This window comes from Oncorhynchus kisutch, linkage group LG14 (assembly GCF_002021735.2).
Source record: "Oncorhynchus kisutch isolate 150728-3 linkage group LG14, Okis_V2, whole genome shotgun sequence".
Taxonomy (NCBI): domain Eukaryota; kingdom Metazoa; phylum Chordata; class Actinopteri; order Salmoniformes; family Salmonidae; genus Oncorhynchus; species Oncorhynchus kisutch.
This window is the reverse complement of record NC_034187.2, coordinates 48,256,950-48,279,460: the sequence shown is the minus strand read 5'-3', so window position 1 is coordinate 48,279,460 and position 22,511 is coordinate 48,256,950. Positions and strand designations below refer to the sequence as shown.

The window sequence follows — 22,511 nt, the reverse complement described above, 5'->3', positions numbered from 1 at the left end:
GAGGAGGTTTGATTAATCCAACGATAAATAAATGAGATACGAATCCCATTGGCATATATATATATATATTTTTTTCTTCTTATATACATATATATATATATATATATATATATATATATATATATATATATATATATATATATATATATATATATATATATGTTTAGATTCTAACCAATGACAGGGCCAAGATAAATCACATGATCATTTCTGTGAGAGGATTGACCAATGAGAAGCAGCGGTGGCTTTTTGAATGGTGAAAGGCCGGATCAGTAGCTAACATTTAGAGAGGGAAACTCGCAGCAAACTTGAAAAAGGGCCATCGACCACATCAGAAACAGGACAATATTCTAGAAACAACAGTTATTTTGTGATATATCTAGATTCTCTTTAGGAAATCACCAGTACAATCATTTGGAACAAGCCACGTGGATAAAGGTGATTTGTGCTTTACTTGTGTTGTCAAAGCTAGTAGCTAGCTAAGCCTGCTATAGTAGTTAGCTAATGCATTTTTATTGTTAACTAGAGTAGTTAGCCAGCTAATTTTACGAGTTTCAACAGTTGTTGGGTGGCATTTTGTTAGAACTATGTTAGCTAGAACAGTCAATGGTTGACTTGAGTAGCTAGTTATGTATAATTAGGCTGGACAATAAAACGTGTCGATTCACCCAAGGCTGAAAAACGGCTTAAGAACGTTGGCTAAGCTGGAACACTAGCGCGAGCCCATAGCAAATGAATGGAATCAAACGTTCGCAGAGCCTGTTTTGACTGGAGTGAAGTTTAGAATTCTATTTAGCCTAAATGGCACCAAAAAATGTATCGCTTCTTATTTTACGACTACAATATTTTCTTAAGACGAATCTGGAAAAAGAACAACTCGTGTAGAAAGTAAACATCCGCACATCAATGGTGCCAAGTGTGCTTATGTCTGCATTAACGAGGAAGTAGGAAAATAATGGCAATATCTGACTATTTCTGGTCTAGTGTTTGATGAGACACTGCCCAGGCTCACACCATTCGAAAGATGGGATTCTCATGATTTAAAATGGTGTCCGAATTGAGGAAATCTACATATACACATTGCGAGATATTTGGTGAAATATGCCAGCATGCTTCTCCATAGGACAACATTGGGGGGAGCTCAGCGTTCCAAGGGCAAAAGGTATTTCGGGGCTAGCGTTTGATGACCACGAGGGAATTAGAAATATGAGAATCTCATGATTAAAGTGGTGTCCAATTAAAATAGACAGACATGCATATATTTCCCTGTAGTAAACAAGGGGACGACCTCAGAGTAAAGTTTTTTGTTTGTTAACATTTTAACTATAAACAACGTGAGCAGGTCTGAATTGCCAACTATAGCGTAGTTGCCATTGTGACATTACAACAACATGGGGTTCGGAAGGCGAGTTGGTGCCACAGTGTTAAATAGAACTAATAGGAGCTGGCAGGGTGAAAAGTGCCCTAAAATAAGGCCTGGTTTTTCATGATTACTTCAAAACTACGGCATGCAGCTGGGATATGGTAATATTTTGAAACGGCTCCACCGCAGATGCATTGAACTACTTTTTATTTTTAAAGCATTGTTAAAAATGTAATGTGTCCGGCCTAGTATGATGTAGTGATAAATAGCTGACCTAGATTGGTTTCCTAGCTCGTAGCCAAAGCTTGTTGCCTTAGACAAATAACGCTACCTTAGTTTATGATGCGCTATGCAGGGGCATTGATCTGACAAACCTGTAATTGTCTTATTTCTATTGCCTTCACTTCAATGGGGTTTGTTGGCAGACTAACCGACTAGGTGTATTGCTGCCACCTATTGCTTGGGTAGTGAATGAAAAAACATGGCAACAAATCACAGAAATACATAAATACACCCATCCCACTCCTTCGGTCATAGTTCCCTGTAATGCCTCTAATGTAAAATCCCAGAGTCCCTAAACTTTCAGCCGCAGTCACAACAATGTCTATTTTCTCAGATTTACTATTTTGTTTGCACTGTGCAGTTTATAACCAATGCAGTAAACAATACAAAGTCCACCTTTTTAACATGGCAGGATCCTGGTCTCTAACTAACATGTTTTCTTCAACGTTCCTCTTCTGACTGCTTCTGGATAGGAGAAACGCTGACCAGCGCTTACTCTTGCCACCTCTCGCTTTCACGTAACAAGGCACTTTAGGAATTAGGGCGCATGTTCGACACCACAATTGCAGCATTTTGCTTCAACTGCCATACAATAATCCTCCCCAAAACATACAATTGACATGTCCAAATATTTTACATTTATCACACTACATGGATTTGGGCACGATGTCTCGTACAGGATATCTCACAACCCAAAAATATGTGTGAGAGGCTTCTTTAAAGACCAAAATAATGAATGAGTGGGCCTTCTCTCTCCAGCCACCATACCACCACTGCAGTTACAGTGGTGGTATGGTGCAGTTACATCCTTTGCACTCACTTTTAGCGCCACTCCAGAGAAACCCCTTGATAGGCGCCCTTACTTCACAGATCCACACGACACCTTCCAATCTGAAATCTTGTTCAAAGCATGCTCCTTAAACACACAAAAAATAAATAGGCCCACTTGTTATCCTCACTGATGCAACGCATCTGTGCCTTTCATCAAGATGTCAAACGGATCTCCCAGGTAACTCCATCGGTCCAAAACCTTCACTCCAACAACAAAAGTTGGAACTAGGCATGGATTTACTAGATCACACTGGCACCATTTTTGTTTGCCACTAATCCATTCCTTCACTCATCTTCCTTGGACTAACTAAACTGATTGCTTTTGTTTTTTTCAGGTTGGCATCATGTCTCAGAAGCAGATATATTACTCTGACAAATACGATGATGAGAAATTTGAGTATAGGTAAGTTGACGGTACTTTTTTCTTCTAAACCGGTTTTGATCTAGCTATATAGCTAGTACTGACACGTCTTGCCTGGCAGCTATCTTCCTTCCCAGCCCTGTGATGTTGACACGATGTGACTCCGTAAAGTACCATTCCATTTCTCCACTGTCTGTAGGCACGTGATGCTGCCCAAGGACATTGCCAAGCGTGTGCCCAAGACCCATCTGATGTCAGAGACTGAGTGGAGGAACCTGGGCGTCCAGCAGAGTCAAGGCTGGATACACTACATGATCCATCAACCAGGTACACTGACAGTCACTGACAGAATTTACAGGGCTAGTCATTAATCTTGGAACTCTCTCTCCCGGATCCGGGAGAATTGTCATCAACTGACACTAATTAGCGTAACGCAACAGACAGAAAATATTACTAGAAAATATTCATATTCATGAAATCACAAGTGAAATATATTGAACCACAGCTTAGCCTTTTGTTAATCGCCCTGTCATCTCATATTTTGAAATTATGCTTTACAGCCAAAGCAAGACAAGCATCGATAGCCTAGCATAGCATTATGCCTAGCTAGCAGCAGGCAGCTTGGTCACAAATCAGAAAAGCAATCAAATTAAATCTTTTTACCTTTGAGCTTTGGGTGTTTTCACTCACGAGACTCCCAGTTAGACAGAATTTTCATTTTGTCCCATAAAGATGATTTTTATAGCCGAAATACCTCCGTTTGTACTTCACCTTTGGTTGAGAAATCCACTGGAAACTGCGGTCACGACAACGCCAAAAAATATTCCAAATTAGTTCCATAATATCGACAGAAACAGCCCCCCCCCCCCCCCCCCCAAAAAAAAAAATTGTTTTATTTATTGTGGGGTGGAAAGACTGAAGCCACTCCTCAGTAAAAGGCATGACAGCCCGCTTGTAGTTTGCCAAAAGGCAAAAGGACTCGGACCATGAGCAACACGATTCTCTTGTCTGATGAAACCAAGATTGAACCCTTTGGCCTGAATGCCAAGCGTCATGTCTGGATGAAACCTGGCACAATCCCTACCGTGAAGCATGGTGGTGGCAACATCATGCTGTGGGGATGTTTTACAACGGAAGGGACTGGGACACGTCAGGATTGAGTGAAAGCTAAACGGAGCAAAGTACAGGGAGATCCTTGATGAAAAAGTGTCAGGACCTCAGACTGGGGCGACGGTTCACCATCCAAATGAACAATGACCTTCAGCACACAGCCAAGAAAACGCAGGAGTGGCGTTGGGACTAGTCTCTGAATGTCCTTGAGATGTTGAGAGGATCTGTAGAGATGAATGTGAGGAACTCTCCAAATACAGGTGTGCCAAGCTTATAGTGTCATACCCAGTGAAGACATCAAAACTATGAAATGACACATGGAATCATAGAGTAACCAGAAGTGTTAAACAAATCCAAGTTTCCACCCTTTGCCTTGATGACAGCTTTGCACACTCGGCTTTCTCTCAACCAGTTTCATGAGGTAGTCACCTGGAAATAATTTAAATTAAGTTGTGCTTGGTTTAAAAAGGAATTTCCTTAATGTGTTTTAACCGATCAGTTGTGTTATGACAAGGGGGGTTTGTTGATGTTGCATGAGAGGTTATTTTCCTGGCACCACACTCTCAGGCCCTCACAACCTTTCTGTGGGCTGTCTCTTCATGGTTGGTAATCAGGCCTACAACTGTTGTGTCGTCAGCAAACTTGATTGAGGTGGATGGGTGAACGGCCATGCAGTCATGGGCGAACAGGGAGTACAGGAGGGTGCTGAGCACGCATCCTTGTGGGGCCCCGGTGTTGAGGATCAGCGACGTGGTGTTTCCTACCTTCACCACCTGGGGGCGGTCCGTCAGGAAGTCCAGGACCCAGTTGCACGGGGTATGGTTCAGACCCAGGGCCTCGTGCTTGGAGTGTTCAATGGTGTTGAATGCTGAGCTATAGTCAATGAACAGCGTTTTTACATGGGCATTCCTCTTGTCTCGATAGGGCAATGTGCAGTGTGACTGCTTTCTGTGGATCTCTTGGGGCGGTAAGAAAATTGAGGTGGATGTAGGGTGTAATGTAGAAGTGATATGATCCTTGACTAGTCTCTCAAAGCACTTCATGACAGAAGTGAATGCTACCGGGCGATAGTCATTTAGTTCCTTTACCTTACCTACCTAGTTCCGTTAGCTTTCTTGGGTACAGGAACAATGGTCGACATCTTGAAGCATGTGAGGACAACAGACTGGGATAGGGAGAGATTGAATATGTCCGTAAACACACCAGCCAGCTGGTCTGCACATGCTCTGAGGATGCTTTGGTGGCACTGTGTTATCCTCAAAGCGGGTGGAGAAGGTGTTTAGCTTGGCCGGAAGCAAGACGTCAGTGTCCGATGTGGATGGTTTCTTGTGATGGTCTGTTGACCTTGCTTCATACTATCTGAGCCGTTGAATTGCAACTCCACTTTGACTCTGTACGGACGTTTTGCCTGTTTGATTGCCTTACGGAGGGAATAACTACCTTGTTTTGTATTCGGCCATATTCCCATTCATCTTGCCATGGTTCAATACGATGGTTCGCGCTTTCAGTTTTGGGCGAATGCTGCACAGTTTCTGGTTAGGGGGGGTTTAATAGTCATTGGGTACAAGATCAACATGGAGTGGTTGAAAAACAAGTTTTTAATGACTTCAACCTTCAAGTGTGTGTGTGTGTATATATATATATATATATCTCACATTTCATTTTTTATCAAATATATGTGGGATTGGAAATGCAGACAATTACATTGATGGAAGCTACAATTTATCCTCAATATTAAAGCTGATCCACCCCCTAAAAACATTGGTTGAAAATAGTCAATGCTATTTACCCTTCGCTTAAGCCCTGCCCCAGAATTTTTTTGACAAATCGCAGCTCTTAAATGGATAGCAACTGTCATCAAGTTCAACATCTTTGACAAGCTCACGTTTGAAACACATCAAAGCCATTGCGTCATTACAAAAACAGAGTTCACCTAAAAACAAGTTGATTTAAATGGCTAATTAATTGAACAGTGCACAGTGGGTACTTGCTACTGTGATTCCTGAAATGCAGAGCCTGCTGATGTTGTATTTTTCGAGTCTGAAATTATAAATTTGTTGCATTGTTTACTAGCTAGCTTTGTCTTATTGACCACCCAACGTTGCTAATGTTAGCTTGCTAGCCAGTTAATATCACGTATTTGTTTTCTAAACGTATGGTAGCTAAGGTGTTATGAAGTCAACTAATCTGCTGCCGACATCAGGATACAATTTGAGAGCACTTCTTAGCTCAAAGTGGTAACTTTGGCTGCATGTTGACATGCGATTTGATTTATTTGCCATTGCATTCATTCAGAGCCATCCAGTGCCTAGCCCCACTACAAACTTAATTTCACCACGTTCCCATGAAGGAATTGTAATGACTGTCCACCACAACATACCAGAGAGTCTCCTGATAAGCAAGGGTAGTCTGTCTTAATTTCACTGTGTATTTGAAAACATTTTGACATCAATGGTAGGCGACCTCACCAGTGGTTAAAAGGTGAATTCTGCTTCCGGGGAAAATGTCCAAGGTTGCAACAGTAACCAAGGGCTTAGCGTAGGGTAACTTGTATAATAGGGTATTCAAAAGGGGGTAAATAACGAACTACTAAGAACAGGTTTAATGGTAAAATGAATTTAAGGGAGTGTATATAGTCAAACTTTATTAATCGCCATGGGTGAAATCATGTGATAGGGGGTACAGTAATGTTTGTTGACCAAAAGGTGTTGGTGGAGCTGGGTGTCTGAAAGGTGGTAAACCACAAAAATAAAATAAATCATCTGTTATTATACATTCTTTATTTGCCTTATGGTGATTTTATTTGACATAACTACACAAGAGATCACCAGCCTTTGTTTTAGCGATAAATAGCAATCTTATGTAATTCACTTTGATGTGCCTACCTACAGTAGCAAGAAAAAGTATGTGAACCCTTTGAAAATATCTGGATTTCTGTATAAATTGGTCAGAAAATTCGATCTGATCTTCATCTAGGTCACAACAATAGACACAGTCTGCTTAAACTAATAACAAACAATTATAAGTTTTCTTGTCTTTATTGAACACACTGTGTAAACATTCACAGTGGGAAGTATGTGAACCCTCAAATGTAATAATTGGTTGACCCTCATTTGGCAGCAATAACCTCAACCAAAGGTTTTCTGTAGTTGTGGATCAGGTGGAATTTTGGACCATTCCTCTTTACAAAACTGTTTCAGTTCACACCAGACATCCCAACTGCTCTCGAGGTCATGCCACAGAATCTCAATCGGGTTGAGGTTAGGACACTGACTGGGCCACTCCAGAAGGCATATTTTCTTCTGTTGAAGCCATTCTGTTGTTGATTTACTGCTGTGTTTTGGGTTGTTGTCCTGTTGCATCATCCAACTTCTGTTGACCTTCAATTGACGGATGGACAGCCTAACATTCTCCTGCAAAATGTCTTGATGAATTTGGCAATTCATTTTTCTGTTGATGATGGCAAGCTGTCCAGGCCCCGAGGCAGCAAAGCAGCCCCAAACCATGATGCTCCTGCCACCATACTTTACAGTTGGGATGATGTTGGTGTGCTGTGCCTTTTTTTTTATTTTATAGTTTTTTTTTTTATTCCCACACATAGTATTGTGTGTTACTTACAAGCAACTCGACTGTAGTTTAATCTGTCCACAGAATATTTTGCCAGGTGCACTTTTGTAAACTTCAGACATGCAGAATTTTTTGTAGTTGACAGCAGTGGCTTCTTCCGTTGTCCTCGGGTGAACGCCGTTCTTGTTTAGTGTTTTATGTATCGTAGACTCATCAACAGAGATGTTAGCATGTTCCAGAGATTTCTGTAAGTCTTTAGCTGACACTCTAGGATTCTTCTTAACCTCATTGAGCATTCTGCACTGTGCTCTTGCAGAGTAGCAACAGAGTAGCAACAGTGCTGAACTTTCTCCATTTATAGACAATTTGTCTTACCTTGGACTGATGAACATCAAAGCTTTTAGAGTTACTTTTGTAACCCTTTCCAGCTTTTTTGCAAGTTAACAATTCTTAATCGTAGGTATTCTCTTTTGTTTGAGGCGTGGTTCACATCGGGCAATACTTTTTGTGAATAGCAAACTCAAATAAATATATAATTATTTAATACATTTTTTTTAATAGGGCAAGGTAGCTCGAACCAACATCTCCAATCTAGTCTCATTGATTGAAATCTAGGTTAGCTGACTCCAATTCACTTTTGGAGAAGTCATTAGGCTAGGGGTTCACATACTTTTTCCAACCTACACTGTGAATGCTTAAAGGATGTATTCAATATAGACAAGAGAAATACAATCATTTGTGTGTTATTAGTTTAAGCACACTGTTTGTCTATTGTGACTTAGACTGATCAGATCAAGTTTGATGACCAATTTAAGCAGATATCCAGGTAATTCCAAAAGGTTCCGTTTTTTTTTTTGCCACTGTAGTTGTTGAAGTATTGCAGCAGTCATTACGCACTGTTTGTATTAGGCCCCATCCTCTCCGGAAGTGGCACTACAGGCTGCTGAAATGTGTGGAGAACACCATCGCGTTCGTAAGAATATCCTCTTTCCACAGTGGGGTACCATTATTTTGTAGTCCAAACTGTTCGGATGCTACCAGACAGTTTCGGGATGTCTCATGGTCTGACAAACACCACTCTAGCTCTGCCACCACCTTTCACCACAGATGCGGAAGTGCAACACTGGTGGATGCGGTGGATTGAGATGTATTTTGATGGGGATTTCTTTCTCCCAATAAGTATATTAAAAATACTAAACTGAAATCCTACTTGGATAAGTCTCCACCCCCCCGAGTTAATACTTGGTCGAAGCACCTGTTGGCAGCAATTGCATATGTGAGTCTGTTGAGACCTATCCCAACAAACTTTGCACACCTAGTTTTGGCAATATTTGACCATTTCTTTACAAAATTGTAAACATTTTTGGATTGGATTTAGGTCTGGGTGCTGACTGGGGAAACTCGAGGACTTTTACTTTTTTATTTTTGATTCCTTAGCCATTCCACTGTACCTTTTTGACTGGGTGCTTTGGGTCGGTTTCATGCTGAAAGGTGAACTTCCGTTTCAGAAGAAACATCCCCATAACATACTGCCACCACCATGCTACACTATAGAGGTAATGTATTGGGTTTGTGACAAATGTTGCACTTTTCATTTAGGACAAAAAGTTCCACAACCTTTTGCCACAATTTTGTTGCGTACTTCAAATGGGATTCAAGGTGGGCTTTCTTGATTAGTGGGGGTGTGGCTTCCTTGCCACCCTGCCGTACATGCCAGATTTGTGGAGGGCTTGGTATATGGTCACATTTTGACCAGCCTTGGCCATAAAAACATAACTCTTTCCAAGTTGCCATTGGACTCTTGGTAGACACTCTGCTCAGTCTCGTACTTCCTCTGTCATCCAGTTTGGAGGGATTGCCTGATCTAGGTAGGGTCTTGGTGGTGTCATACACCTTATGCTTCTTAATTATAGTCTTGACTGTGCTCCAAGTGATATTGAAGGCCTTTGTCCCAAAGTTCTTTTGAAAGCGCCTTGGTGCTCATGTTTGCTTTGCAATTCACTACCCAGCAGAGGGAACCTACAGGAACAGCTGAATTTATCCTAAAAATGTGACTCAAATTTAACATTGGTAGAGGCCAATTAACATTGTGATTGTTTACATCTGAGCTAATTTAGGACTGCAATTACAAGGGGGGTGGACACTTATCCAACCAAGCTATTTTTATTTTTGAATTGTGGAGATCAATGGAGAATGCGTTTTATTTCCAGACTTAATTTCTGCATCACTACTGGCTATAAGCGAACGAGTGATGCGCGTTTGGAGTAATACTGACGGTGTCCAAGGCCAATCGTTAACATAACGGCATGCAGAGCAGCACACGACTGAAGAACAGAGTCAACCAACTTACTAGTTACAGTATCAGCATGCTTTCTGGAAAGGAAGCGATAATGAAGAGGAGTGAGTAGGTGATGAAGCGTACTTCATGAGTTGTAACTGAAGAACAACTGGCATTTGGAAAGTTTGAGGTGGAACAAGGATTAGCATTGTTAAGTATCTTGCTAGCTGTATCGAATTCTCCGTTAGCCAGAGACATGTTGAACAACATTAGCCAACATAAACACAATTATTTGAAGTTATAGTGTGTAAATTAGCTTGCTAATAAAGTCAGACAGCTAACGTTACAACATCAGATGAGCTAACATTAGTAACCTATCCAATTCACTATATTATGAACTGGTTTACGACTCCTTGCCGTTCATCAAGTTATAACATGATAACGTTAGTTTCCTACTGGACCCTGGCAATCTGTGTGACACTAGCTAACCGCCATCTGTTCAGTATGTGGTTAATTTTCAGAATTCGGTGAAAATTCGGTGAGGTGCTGCTTAAGTGGATTCAGGGATCAAGTGTAGCTGGAGCTGAGCCTGGCTTAAGCTGGATGCCACTATAGAGGTGAAAGGAACACCACACACTTTCCCTCTTTCTCAGGTTTTCAATATATTGGATTAAAAGGGGTATGCCAGGTGTACTATCTGCCTGAAAGAGATCAATTATGTCAACAAAGGGTATTATGCTCTGTGGGCATATTGTAGAACAGATGTCTACAGGCAGAAAGTGTACAATGTAATAATGTGCAGTGTAGCCCAAAGATATTGTTTTTGTTGTGTTGAACTTGACAGTAATGTGTGTGTGTGGATATTTATTTTTACTCATGTGAATGTTATTTTTGAACATGTAGTCTTCTGGCCACTAGAATAGAGCAAAATAGAATGCCCTTTTCATTCTATTTCCACATATTGTGTGTGTGTGGTCACAAGCATTCTATTATAAAGGTTGTCATGGCTAACTGCAATATTATTGTTTTTCTCAAGACTTTTCAGTCAAGTCTCTAGGCAACAAATAACATTGGATTGCTTTCTTTAAAAATGTTTTAGCTGAGTTAGGTTCACATTAACCACTTTATACACAGACTGATCACGTAGATTATATTCTTTGTTGTTTAATTAGTTAACCTGCATTTCCCCCTAGCAGGGATTTTCTTTGCATGTTTCAGTGCAAAAAAAGAAGAGACCCTCACCAGTTTGCATCCCTCTATGAATTCTATCTGATTTGTTTGCATGTTTAGGTAAAAAGACAATGTCCTTTATGGAACACTGACAAGTAAAGGGCATAAACATTTAATTTTTGTTTGCTCAACTTGATTGGGTGATCCTTGCTCCCCAGTGCCTATGCCCCTGACACACAGAAGATTTGCAATTTCCTGCGGTTAGCCTCTGCCCAGGCTTTCAACATGATCTTTCGTCTTCCAATTGCATTCGGTTTCACAATATAGCCTAACTGCGTTTTAGCAGGTTTTATTTATATCAAAAAAATATTTGGGTTTGGACAATAGTGGTGATGGCATTGTATATCACTGTTTTTATAGGTACATAATCACGTTAGGACAAAGGTTGACATCGCCCAACCCCAGAATACACTAGATTCATGTTGAGAGCTCAAAGATCCCTGTTTGTAACACAGATGGTGCTCAGCCTCCATCGGATTGACTTTTTGTATTATAGGCTACTTGCTATCTTTGATACGGGTCTCTTGCCATCAGCAGATCATGAGGTCGGACTCCTACTGTTTCGTCTCCAAATACAAATCTCTTGTCTGTCACCTGAAAACAAGATGTTGTTCAAGCATTTCGGCCATGATGGTAAAACACAGATGTTATTTGGCTAAGACAGGGCATCTTTTTAAAATTTATTTAACTAGGTAGGCAAGTTTAGAACAAGTTCTCATTTACAATTGCGACCTGGCCAAGATAAAGCAAAGCAGTTCGACACACAACAACACAGAGTTACACATGGAGTAAAGTCAGTCAATAATACAGTAGAAGTACAAGTCTATGTACGAGGTGAGATAAGGGAGGTAAAGGCAAAAAAGGCCATGGTGGCGAAGTAAATATAATATAGCAAGTAAAACACTGGAATGGTAGATTTGCAATGGAAGAATGTGTAAAGTAGAAATAAAAAATGTTATGCAAAGGAGCTAAATAAATACAGTAGGGAAAGAGGTAGTTTGGGCTAAATTTATAGATGGTCTATGTACAGGTGCAGTAATCTCTGACCTGCTCTGACAGCTGGTGCTTAAAGCTAGTGAGGGAGATAAGTGTTTCCAGTTTCAGAGATTGTTGTAGTTCGTTCCAGTCATTGGCAGCAGAGAACTGGAAGGAGAGGTGGCCAAAGAAAGAATTGGTTTTGGGGGTGACTAGATATATCTGCTGGAGCACGTGCTACATGTGGGTGATGCTATGGTGACAGCGAGCTGAGATAAGGGGGGGACTTTACCTACCAGGGTCTTGTAGATGACATGGAGCCAGTGGATTTGGCGACGAGTATGAAGCGAGGGCCAGCCAACGAGGGTGTACAGATCGCAATGGTGGGTAGTATATGGGGCTTTGGTGAGAAAACGGACGGCACTGTGATAGACTGCATCCAATTTGTTGAGTAGGGTATTGAAGGCAATTTTGTAAATTACATCGCCGAAGTTGAGGATTGGTAGGATGGTCAGTTTTACGAGGGTATGTTTGGCAGAATGAGTGAAGGATGCTTTGTGGTGAAATAGGAAGCCAATTCTAGATTTAACTTTGGATTGGAGATGTTTGATATGGGTCTGGAAGGAGAGTTTACAGTCTTAACCAGACACCTAGTTGTCCACGTATTCTAAGTCAGAGCCGTCCAGAGTAGTGATGTTGGGCAGGTGCAGGCAGCGATTGGTTGAAGAGCATGCATTTAGTTTGACTTGTATTTAAGAGCAATTGGAGGCAAAGGAAGGAGTGTTGTATGGCATTGAAGCTTGCCTGGAGGGTTGTTAACAGTGTCCAAAGAGGGGCCAGAAGTATACAGAATGGTGTTGTCTGCGTAGAGGTGGATCAGGGACTCACCAGCAGCAAGAGCGACCTCATTGATGTATACAGAGAAGAGTCGGTCCAAGAATTTAACCCTGTGGCACCCCCATAGAGACTGCCAGAGGACAGCAGACCCTCCGATTTGACACACTGAACTCTATCAGAGAAGTAGTTGGTGAACCAGGCGAGGCAATCATTTGAGAAACCAAGGCTGTCGAGTCTGCCGATGAGGATGTGGTGATTGACAGAGTCGAAAGCCTTGGCCAGATCAATGAACACGGCTGCACAGTAATGTTTCTTATTGATGGCGGTTAAGATATCGTTTTGGACCTTGAGCGTGGCTGAGTTGCACCAATGACCAGCTCTGAAACCAGATTGCATAGCAATCTAGGGTATGTTGAGATTCGAAATGGTCAGTAATCTGTTTGTTGACGTGGCTTTCGAAGACCTTAAAGACAGGGTAGGCTAGATATGGGTCTGTAGCAGTTTGAGTCAAGTGTCCCCCCCTTTTGAAGAGGGGGATGATCGCAGCTGCTTTCCAATCTTTGGGAATCTTAGACGACACGAGAGGTTGAACAGGCTAGTAATAGGGGTGCAACAATTTCGGCAGATCATTTTAGAAAGAAAGGGTCCAGATTGTCTAGCCCGGCTGATTTGTAGGGTCCAGATTTTCCAGGTCTTTCAGAACATCAGCTGACTGTATTTGGGAGACGGAGAAATGGGGAAGGCTTGGGTGAGTTGCTGTGGGGGGTGCAGTGCTGTTGACCGGGGTAGGGGTAGCCAGGTGGAAAGCATGGCCAGCCGTAGAAACATGCTTATTGAAATTCTCAATTATAGTGGATTTATCAGTGGTGACAGTGTTTCCCATCTTCAGTGCAGTGGGCAGCTGGGAGGAGGTGTTCTTATTCTCCAAGGACTTTAGTGTCCCAGAACGTTTTTGAGTAAGTGTTGCAGGAAGCAAATTTCTGCTTGAAAAGGCTAGCCTTTGCTTTTCTATCTCCTGTGTGTATTGGTTTCTAGCTTCCCTGAAAAGCTGCATATCACGGGGTCTGTTCGATGCTAATGCCATTGGATGTTTGTGTTGGTTAAGGGCAGTCAGGTCTGGGGAGAACCAAGGGCTATATCGGTTCCTGCTTCTAGATTTCTTGAATGGGGCATGCTTATTTAAGATGGTTAGGAAGGCATTTAAAAAAAAAAAAAAAAAACAGGCATCCTCTACTGACGGGATGAGATCAATATCCTTCCAGGATACCTCGGCCAGGTCGACGAGAAAGGCCTGCTCGCTGAAGTGTTTCAGGGAGCGTTTGACAGTGATGAGTGGAGGTCGTTTGACCGCTGACCCATTACGGATGCAGGCAGTGATCGCTGAGATCTTGGTTGAAGACACCAGAGGTGTATTTAGAGAGCAAGTTGGTTAGGATGATATCTATGAGGGTGCCCGTGTTTACGGCTTTGGGGTGGTACCTGGTAGGTTCATTGATAATTTGTGTGAGATTGAGGGCATCAAGCTTAGATTGTAGGATGGCTAGGGTGTTAAGCATGTTCCAGTTTAGGTCGCCTAGCAGCACGAGCTCTGAAGACAGATGGGGGGGGGGCAATCAGTTCACATATTGTGTCCAGAGCACAGCTGGGGGCAGAGGGTGGTCTATAGCATGCGGCAACGGTAAGAGACTTGTTTTTAGAGGTGGATTTTTAAAAGTAGAAGTTCTAATTGTTTGGTCACAGACCTGGATAGTAGGACAGAACTCTGCAGGCTATCTTTGCAGTAGATTGCAACACCGCCCCCTTTGGCAGTTCTTATCTTGTCTGAAAATGTTGTAGTTAGGGATGAACATTTCAGAATTTGGTGGTCTTCCTAAGCCATGATGCAAACACAGCTAGATCATCCGGGTTGGTAGAGTGTGCTAAAGCAGTGAATAAAACAAACTTAGGGAGGAGGCTTCTAATGTTAACATGCATGAAACCAAGGCTATTACAGTTACAGAAGTCATCAAAAGAGAGCGCATGGGGGAATAGGAGTGGAGCTAGGTACTGCAGGTCCTGGATTCACCTCTACATCACCAGAGGAACAGAGGAGGAGTAGCATAAGGGTACGGCTAAAAGCAGTGAGAATTGGTCGTCTGGAACAGAGTAAAAGGGGGTCCTGGGGGCGATGAAATAGCTTCAAGGTAAAATGTACAGACAAGGGTATGGTATGATGTGAATACAGTGGAGGTAAACCTAGGTATTGAGTGATGAGAGATATTGTCTCTAGAAATATCATTGAAACCAGGAGATGTCATCGCATGTGTGGGTGGAGGAACTAATAGGTTGGATAATGTATAGTGAGCAGGACTAGAGGCACTACAGTGAAATAAGCCAATAAACACTAACCAGAACAGCAATGGACATCTATTGAACATATGGTTGGCTGCATTGGGTGTCACACTAACTTATTTGAGCTTGCCTTATGTGCATCATTGGAGAGACCGTTCACTGAACACACACAGAATAAAGTCCTGACTGGGCAGTATATTTGGATATAGCCACGGGATGGTTTTTCAATACCGTTTAGACTATTTATTTGATGTTTTTTAATACAATTTTATATTTGTAGCTACTTTTTTAAAATAAATACCTGCAGTCAAATTGTGCAATATATTGGGAGATAAAGCAGATCAACACGATCTTTTCACCCGGCACAATATTTTACATTACAAAGCTAACTGAAACGTTGAGCCTGTCACGTCTGTTTGTAAATAGTACAGCAGGAGAAAGCAGGAGCAGGTGAATCCAGTTGTGTTTTTATATCAAAAGTCTTTTTTTCCCCTTTTTTTTTAAAGATTAAATTGAGTGATCAAGGGCATGCAACTACCATGTTTCTTCACAGAACATGAATGCAACACATTCTGCAGAAAATTGCCAAATTTTCATCAAATGACAACAGAAGTGAAACTATTTGGCTGGCAGTAACAAATCAGCAAACAATAAGTCAAGGTCTTTTTTGCAAAAACAATGCATGGCCATCGTCATTTCTGTTTTACATAGAAATAACTTGAAGCAAAGTTGGCCACATTAATCTTGCATTTTAACTGAGAAATATACTGGAGAAATGTAGCTACACATCAGTCAGAGTGCGGTCTGCTGATAAAATGGCCATTTGTGATTTCTCATCCGCGTGAAGTGCAACTGAAGCACAAAATTAGTCTGATGCCGGGCAGAAATTACAAGAAGCATTTAAGATGTGTTTACAAAACTCAGCAAGACATTAATTATGCATTTGTATCTTTTTTTTTGCCTGCTTAAGTGGCTGAATTAATAAGGAGATGGGGCATCCTATAGTGTTCACTTCCTGCCGTGTTTGAGAAGTCAAATCCCTTTTGGATGAGTTACCTGTACAACTGCCACTACCATTTTTTATTTATTTTTTTAATGTTTTTAAAACCTTGTTTATACAGGTTTTTCTCATTGAGAACATCTCTTTTCCAAGAGACTTGGTCCAATAGCAGCAAGGGGAACAAAGTTTCAGACAAAACAACTTACATACACATTATTAAACAAAACTATAAACACACATACACAACAATTTACATATTATGTTAAAAACACAAATCTTGACTAAAAAACAGTTGAAGTTGGAAGTTTACATACACTTAGGTTGGAGTCATTAAAACTCATTTTTCAACCACTCCACAAATTTCTTGTTAAGAAACTATAGTTTTGGCAAGTCGGTTAGGACATCTACTTTGTAGATGCATGACAAGTAATTCTTCCAACAATTGTTTAGACACTCTTTCACTTATAATTGCCTGTATCACAATTCCAGTTGGTCAGAAGTTTACATACACTAAGTTGACTGTGTCATTAAACAGCTTGGAAAATTCTAGGAAATGATGTCATGACTTTTGACGCTTCTGATAGGCTAATTGACATAATTTGAGTCAATTGGAGGTGTACCCGTGGATGTATTTGAAGGCCGACCTTCAAACTCAGTGCCTCTTTGCTTGACATCATGGGAAAATCCAAAGAAATCATCGGAGACCCCCACAAAAATTGTAGCCCTCCACAAGTCTGGTTCATCCTTGGGAGCAATTTCCAAATGCTTGAAGGTACCACATTCACCTGTACAAACAATAGTACACGAGTATATACACCACGCAGCCGTCATACCGCTCAGGAAGGACACGCATTCTGTCTCCTAGAGATTAACGTACTTTGGTGTGCGAGAAGTGCAAATCAATCCCAGAACGACAGCAACGGATCATGTGAAGGTGCTGGAGGAAACAGGTACAAAAGTATCTATATCCACAGTAAAACGAGTCATATATCGACATAACGTGAAAGGTCGCTCAGCAAGGAAGAAGCCACTGCTCCAAAACCGCCATAAGAGCCAGACTACAGTTTGCAACTGCACATGGGGACAAAAATGGTACTTTTTGGAGAAATGTCCTTTGGTCTGATGAAACAAAAATAGAATTGTTTGGCCATAATGACCATTTATGTTTGGAGGAAAAGGGGGGGATGCTTGCAAGCTGAAGAACAGCATCCCAACCATGAACTACGGGTGTGGCAGCATCATGTTGTGGGGTTACTTTGCTGCAGGAGTGACTGGTGCACTTCACAAAATAGATGGCATCACGAGGCAGGAAAATGATGTGGATATATTGAAGCAACAATTTTTTTTTTCTTCTCTTCCTTCAAGACCCGTCTGCTGCGCCACTTATCAGAGCAGGCAGACCCACTGCTCTAGCGACTCCAGATTCCAAAAAGAAACAGCTTGTACACATGCGGCTCCAGAGGGTTTACTGTTTTTCCGTCAGACAAGCGTGTCAACTTTAATTTGCACAATGTCTTGTTCACATTTGATTGTAAATGTCCAAACTCACCAAAAATGACATTCTGTAGCTCCTACCTATATATGTTTGACTATGCGCTGGATTGCCTTTCATTGCAATTAGTTTTATTTTTGTTTGCGCTCCTAAGCTAATTTTGCTAGCAACCTCCATGGAAATTCGCTATTACTTGTGCAAATTTGGTTAGCATTCTGGCAATAATGATAAATAAAGTAGGGTGATAAACAGATTTCTATCCTCATCCTCTCATCCCATTGGGCTTCTATTTTATTTAGCCAATTTTGGTGTTTAATGCGGGCCCGACAGACAAGTTCCTTACTTTCTTCCACTTGCCTCTTCCATTTTTTGGGAAATGCTGCAATTAGTTGGTTGTAATTTTGAGTAGAGCATCGTTGCCACGTATCCAATAACATTTTGCGTTGGTGGTGTTTGTAAACACAGGCTACTTAACCTTTTTGTACAACTTTAGGAAAAGCGGCACAGGCAAAACAAGGATAAATAAGTTAATGCCTCTCCCGGGGGAAACTTAATTTCCACTCCGAGGCCAAACAAATGTAAGCAATAACAGCCAGTGCTCTCATTCAAATACAAAATCCAATACTGAAGTTCTCCAGATTTCCAATAATTGAGTCAACAAGATATTTGGAAGGATCAAGGATGGCCTCGTGAGACGACTAGAACACATGAAATAATTATCAGATGTCCACAAGATGACTAGGTTGAGTCCCAATAATGTCTCCTTTTGTTCACTACTTCCCACAAATCTGAAAGCATTGGAGTGGTGCACAGTGGCTTGAGAAAGTATTCCCCCCGTGGCATTTTTCCTATTGTAAGCCTGGAATTAAAATGTTGGTTTTTGCGGGGGGGTTGTAACATTTGATTTACTCATGCCTACCACTTTGAAGATGCAAAATGTTTTATTTTAATACAAGAAATAAGACTCAAAAAACCCAGAACTTGAGCGTGCATAACTATTCACCCCCCCAAAGTCAATATTGTGTAGAGCCACCTTTTGCAGCAATTACAGCTGCAAGTCTCTTGGGGTATGGCTCTATTCTTGGCCAATCTAGCCACTGGGGGGGCAGGGTAGCCTAGTGGTTAGTGTTAGACTAGTAACCCGGAAGGTTGCAAGTTCGAATCCCCGAGCTGACAAGGTACAAATGTCATTCTGCCCCTGAACAGGCAGTTAACCCACTGTTCCTAGGCCGTCATTGAAAATAAGAATTTGTTCTTAATTGCCTAGTAAAATAAAGGAACTTTTTTTTTTCCACCTGGGATTTTTGCCAATTCTTCATGGCACAACTACTCCAGCTCCTCCAAGTTGGATGGGTTCCGCTGGTGTACAGCAATTTTAAGTCAATTGGATTGAGGTCTGGGCTTTGACTAGGCCATTGACATTTAAATGTTTCCCTTAAACCACTCGTTAGTTGTTTTTTTTAATGGAAGGTGAACCTCTGTGCCAGTCTCAAATCTCTGGAAGACAAACAGGTTTCCCTCAAGAATTTCCCTGTATTTAGCACCATTCTGACCAGTTTCCCAGTCCCTGCCTATGGAAAAACATCCCCATGGCATGATGCTGCCACCACCATGCGTCACTGTGAGGATGGTGTTCTCTGGGTGATGAGTGGTGTTGGGTTTGTGCCAGACATAGCGTTTTCCTTGATGGCCAAAAAGCTCAATTTTAGTCATCTGAATTGTACCCTCTTCCATATGTTTGGGGAGTCTCCCACATGCCTTTTGGCGAACACCAAACACGTTTGCTTATTTTTTTTCTTTAAGCAATAGCTTTTTTCTGGCCACTCTTCATTAAATCCCAGCTCTATGGAGTGTATGGCTTAAAATGGTCCTATGGACAGATACTCCAATCTCCACTGTGAAGCTTTGCAGCTCCTTCATCTTTGGACTCTGTTACCTCTCAGATTAATGCACTCCTTGTCTGGTGGGTGGCCCTCTCTTGGCAGGTTTTTGTTGTGGTGCCATTCATTCCATTTTTTAATAATGGAGTTAATGGTGCTCTGTGGGATGTTCAAAGTTTTGAATATTTTTTTTTTTTATATCCCAGCCCTTATCTGTACTACTCCACATCTTTGTCCCTGACCTGTTTGGATAGCTCCTTGGTCTTCTTGGTGCTGTTTGCTTGGTGGTGCCCCTTGCCTTACTTTTGCAAGGCACTGTAGGTATGGGCTAGAAGGATTTTTCTTTCAAATCAGTGAAGGGAAGTAAACTTGTGCATACTTTGGTAGGAAGGACAGATATTGGATACAACCTGCAATTTTTTGTTTTCATTCACTTCCTAAACTTCAATCACTCACTTTTTCTCTCTCCCTCCAGAGCCCCATATCTTGCTGTTCCGTCGTCCACTGCCTGCAGCCTGATCTCTCGGACAGAGGGTGAGAGAGAACCCATAGGGAAGAAGATAAGAGGGTGGCTGGAGATGGTTGAACACAACTCAGTTGGATGGATAAAGACTATTTTGTAAATACTGCATCGTATACAGTGGAGTCAGAGTCGAGCTCCAACCCACTGACTCGCTCACTGTAAAGCCTTTCACATTTCCTCTGGACCTGCTTGGAACCCTTTCATATTTTTCTGTATATGTACTAGCTTGATTATGTTGCCAATGTGTGTGTCTGGGAAGAAAAGGAAAATAGCAACACATTTTCATTATTCTCAACCCACATTATTCTAACCCACTATACCTACTGTGAGTTGACTAACATATCTAATTTTAAGGCAAATAGTAAGATGGTAAATGTTCAAATATAGGAGGCGGCATTTTGGCAGCACAAATGTGCAGGGATGTTACCGAAATTACTGATCATATTCCTGTTATGGCACTTGATTCAAAACTTATTTTGAATACTGCAGATTGCATCAAGTGTATGCACTCTTACACTGTACAAATGATAGCCCTCTGGATATTGTGGAGTAGAAGTAAAAATATAAAAAAATATGTTTTTAATATAAATCGTGACCTGCTGCAGTTACACTGTACTGTCTGCATTTTTAGAGCTGTCAAAATGGGACCCAATATCTTCGTTGCCATGTCTATGATTGTACAAATCAGCTGCTCAGTTTTTATGAATTCTTGTACACTAGAAATAAATGTTTTAATTTGACATTCTTCTCACAGATTGTAATTTAGTTCTGCACTTTAACCTTTTTAAATTTTGCCGTTTTGCTTATAGTGGTGTTAAAAGTGGCTTTGTAGTTGGATAGATTACATGTCTAAAGTTTGGACACCTACTCATTCAAGGGTTTTTATTTAAACTTTTATACATTGTAGAATAATAGTGAAGACATAATTATGGAATCATGTAGTGCTCGAAGTGTTAAACAAATCAAAATATTTTATATTCTTCAAAGTAGCCATTGCCTGGACAGCTTTGCACACTCTTGGCATTCTCTCAACCAGCTTCACATGGAATGCTTTTCCAACAGTCTTGGAGTTACCACATTTGCTGAGCACTTGTTGGCTGCTTTACCTTCACTCTGCAGTCCAACTCATCCTAAACCATGTCACTTGGGTTGAGTGATTGTAGAGGCCAGGTCATCTGATGCAGCACTCATCACACCTTTTTGTTCAAATAGCCCTTACACAGCTTGGAGGTGTGTTGGGTCATTGTCCTGTTGAAAAACAAATCATAGTACCACTAATTGCAAACCAGATGGGATGGCGTATCACTGTAGAATGGTGGGATAGACATGCTGGTTAGGTGTGCCTTGAATTCTAAAGAAATCACTGACAGTGTCACCAGCAAAGCACCATCACACCACCTCCATGCTTCACGGTGGGAACCACACATGAGGAGACACATCTGTTCACCTACTCTGCGTCTCACAAAGACACTGCGGTTGGAACCAAAAATCTCCTATTTGGACACATCAGACCAAAGGACAGATTTCCACTGGTCTAATGTCCATTTCTTGTTTCTTAGCCCAAGCAAGTCTCTTCTTCCTATTGGTGTCCTTTTAGTAGTTTCTTTGCAGCTATGAAGACCTGATTCACGCAGTCTCCTCTGAACACTAGATTTTGAGATGTCGATTTCATTTCTTCAACTCCGTGAAGCATTTATTTGGGCTGCAATTTCTGGAATTTATCCTCTGCACAGAGGTAACTCTGGGTCTTCCTTTCCTGTGGCGGTCCTCTTGAGTCAGTTTAATCATAGTGCTTGATGGTTCTTGCGACTGCACTTGAAGAAACTTTCATAAGTTCTTAATTTTCCGACTTGATTTACCTTCATGTCTTAAAGTAATGATGGATTGTCAGTTTCTGTTTGCTTATTTTCGCTGTCTTGCCATAATATGGATATGGTCTTTTATCAAATAGGGCTATCTTCTGTATACCACCCCTACCTTGTCACAACACATTAAGGAAATACATTCCACAAATGAACTTTTTAACAAGGAACAGCAGTTAATTGAAATGCATTCCAGGTGACTACCTCATGAAGTTGGTTGAGAGAATGCCAAGAGTGTGCAAAGCTCTCAAGGCAAAGGATGGCTACTTGGAAGAATCTCATAACACTTTTTGATTACTACATCCATATGTTATTTCATAGTATTGATTCCTTCACTATTAGTCTACAATGTAAAAAATAAAAACCCTTGAGTAGGTGTGTCCAAATGTTTGGCTGTTACTGTGTACAGTGTGTGTATGTACAGTGCCCTTTTGGAAAGTGTTCAGACCCCTTGACTTATTCTACATTTTGTTACGTTACAGCCTTGTTCTAAAATTGCTGAGATTTTTTATTTAATCAATCTATACACACCCCATAATGTCAAAGCCAAAGCAGTTTCTTAGAAATGTTTGCTAATTTAAGAAAATGT

General features: G+C 41.2%; 1 protein-coding gene across 2 annotated transcripts; it reads left to right on the top strand.

Annotated features, from left to right (window-relative positions):
- Window positions 1–244: 244 nt before the first annotated feature.
- On the top strand, window positions 245–20,800 carry LOC109903799 (cyclin-dependent kinases regulatory subunit 1). 2 transcript variants are annotated; one of them, XM_031788478.1, is made up of 5 exons: window positions 245–438; window positions 2,812–2,879; window positions 3,037–3,164; window positions 10,314–10,409; window positions 20,013–20,800. In XM_031788478.1, exons 2-4 carry the CDS (start codon window positions 2,821–2,823, stop codon window positions 10,367–10,369), a joined length of 243 nt encoding a protein of 80 aa, XP_031644338.1. In that variant the 5' UTR covers window positions 245–438; window positions 2,812–2,820; the 3' UTR covers window positions 10,370–10,409; window positions 20,013–20,800. The 2 variants fall into 2 exon arrangements, with proteins under 2 accessions (XP_031644338.1, XP_020356347.1); XM_020500758.2 differs by lacking the exon at window positions 10,314–10,409 and having other exon boundaries at window positions 249–438.
- Window positions 20,801–22,511: the final 1,711 nt, after the last annotated feature.

Bases quoted from the DNA above. Each gene is read 5' to 3' on its own strand.
- LOC109903799 (XM_031788478.1), top strand. From the start codon at position 2,821: ATGTCTCAGAAGCAGATATATTACTCTGACAAATACGATGATGAGAAA. The intron at 2,880-3,036 runs GTAAGTTGACGG...CACTGTCTGTAG, and splicing joins GATGAGAAATTTGAGTATAG to GCACGTGATGCTGCCCAAGG. The intron at 3,165-10,313 runs GTACACTGACAG...GTTAATTTTCAG, and splicing joins CTACATGATCCATCAACCAG to AATTCGGTGAAAATTCGGTG.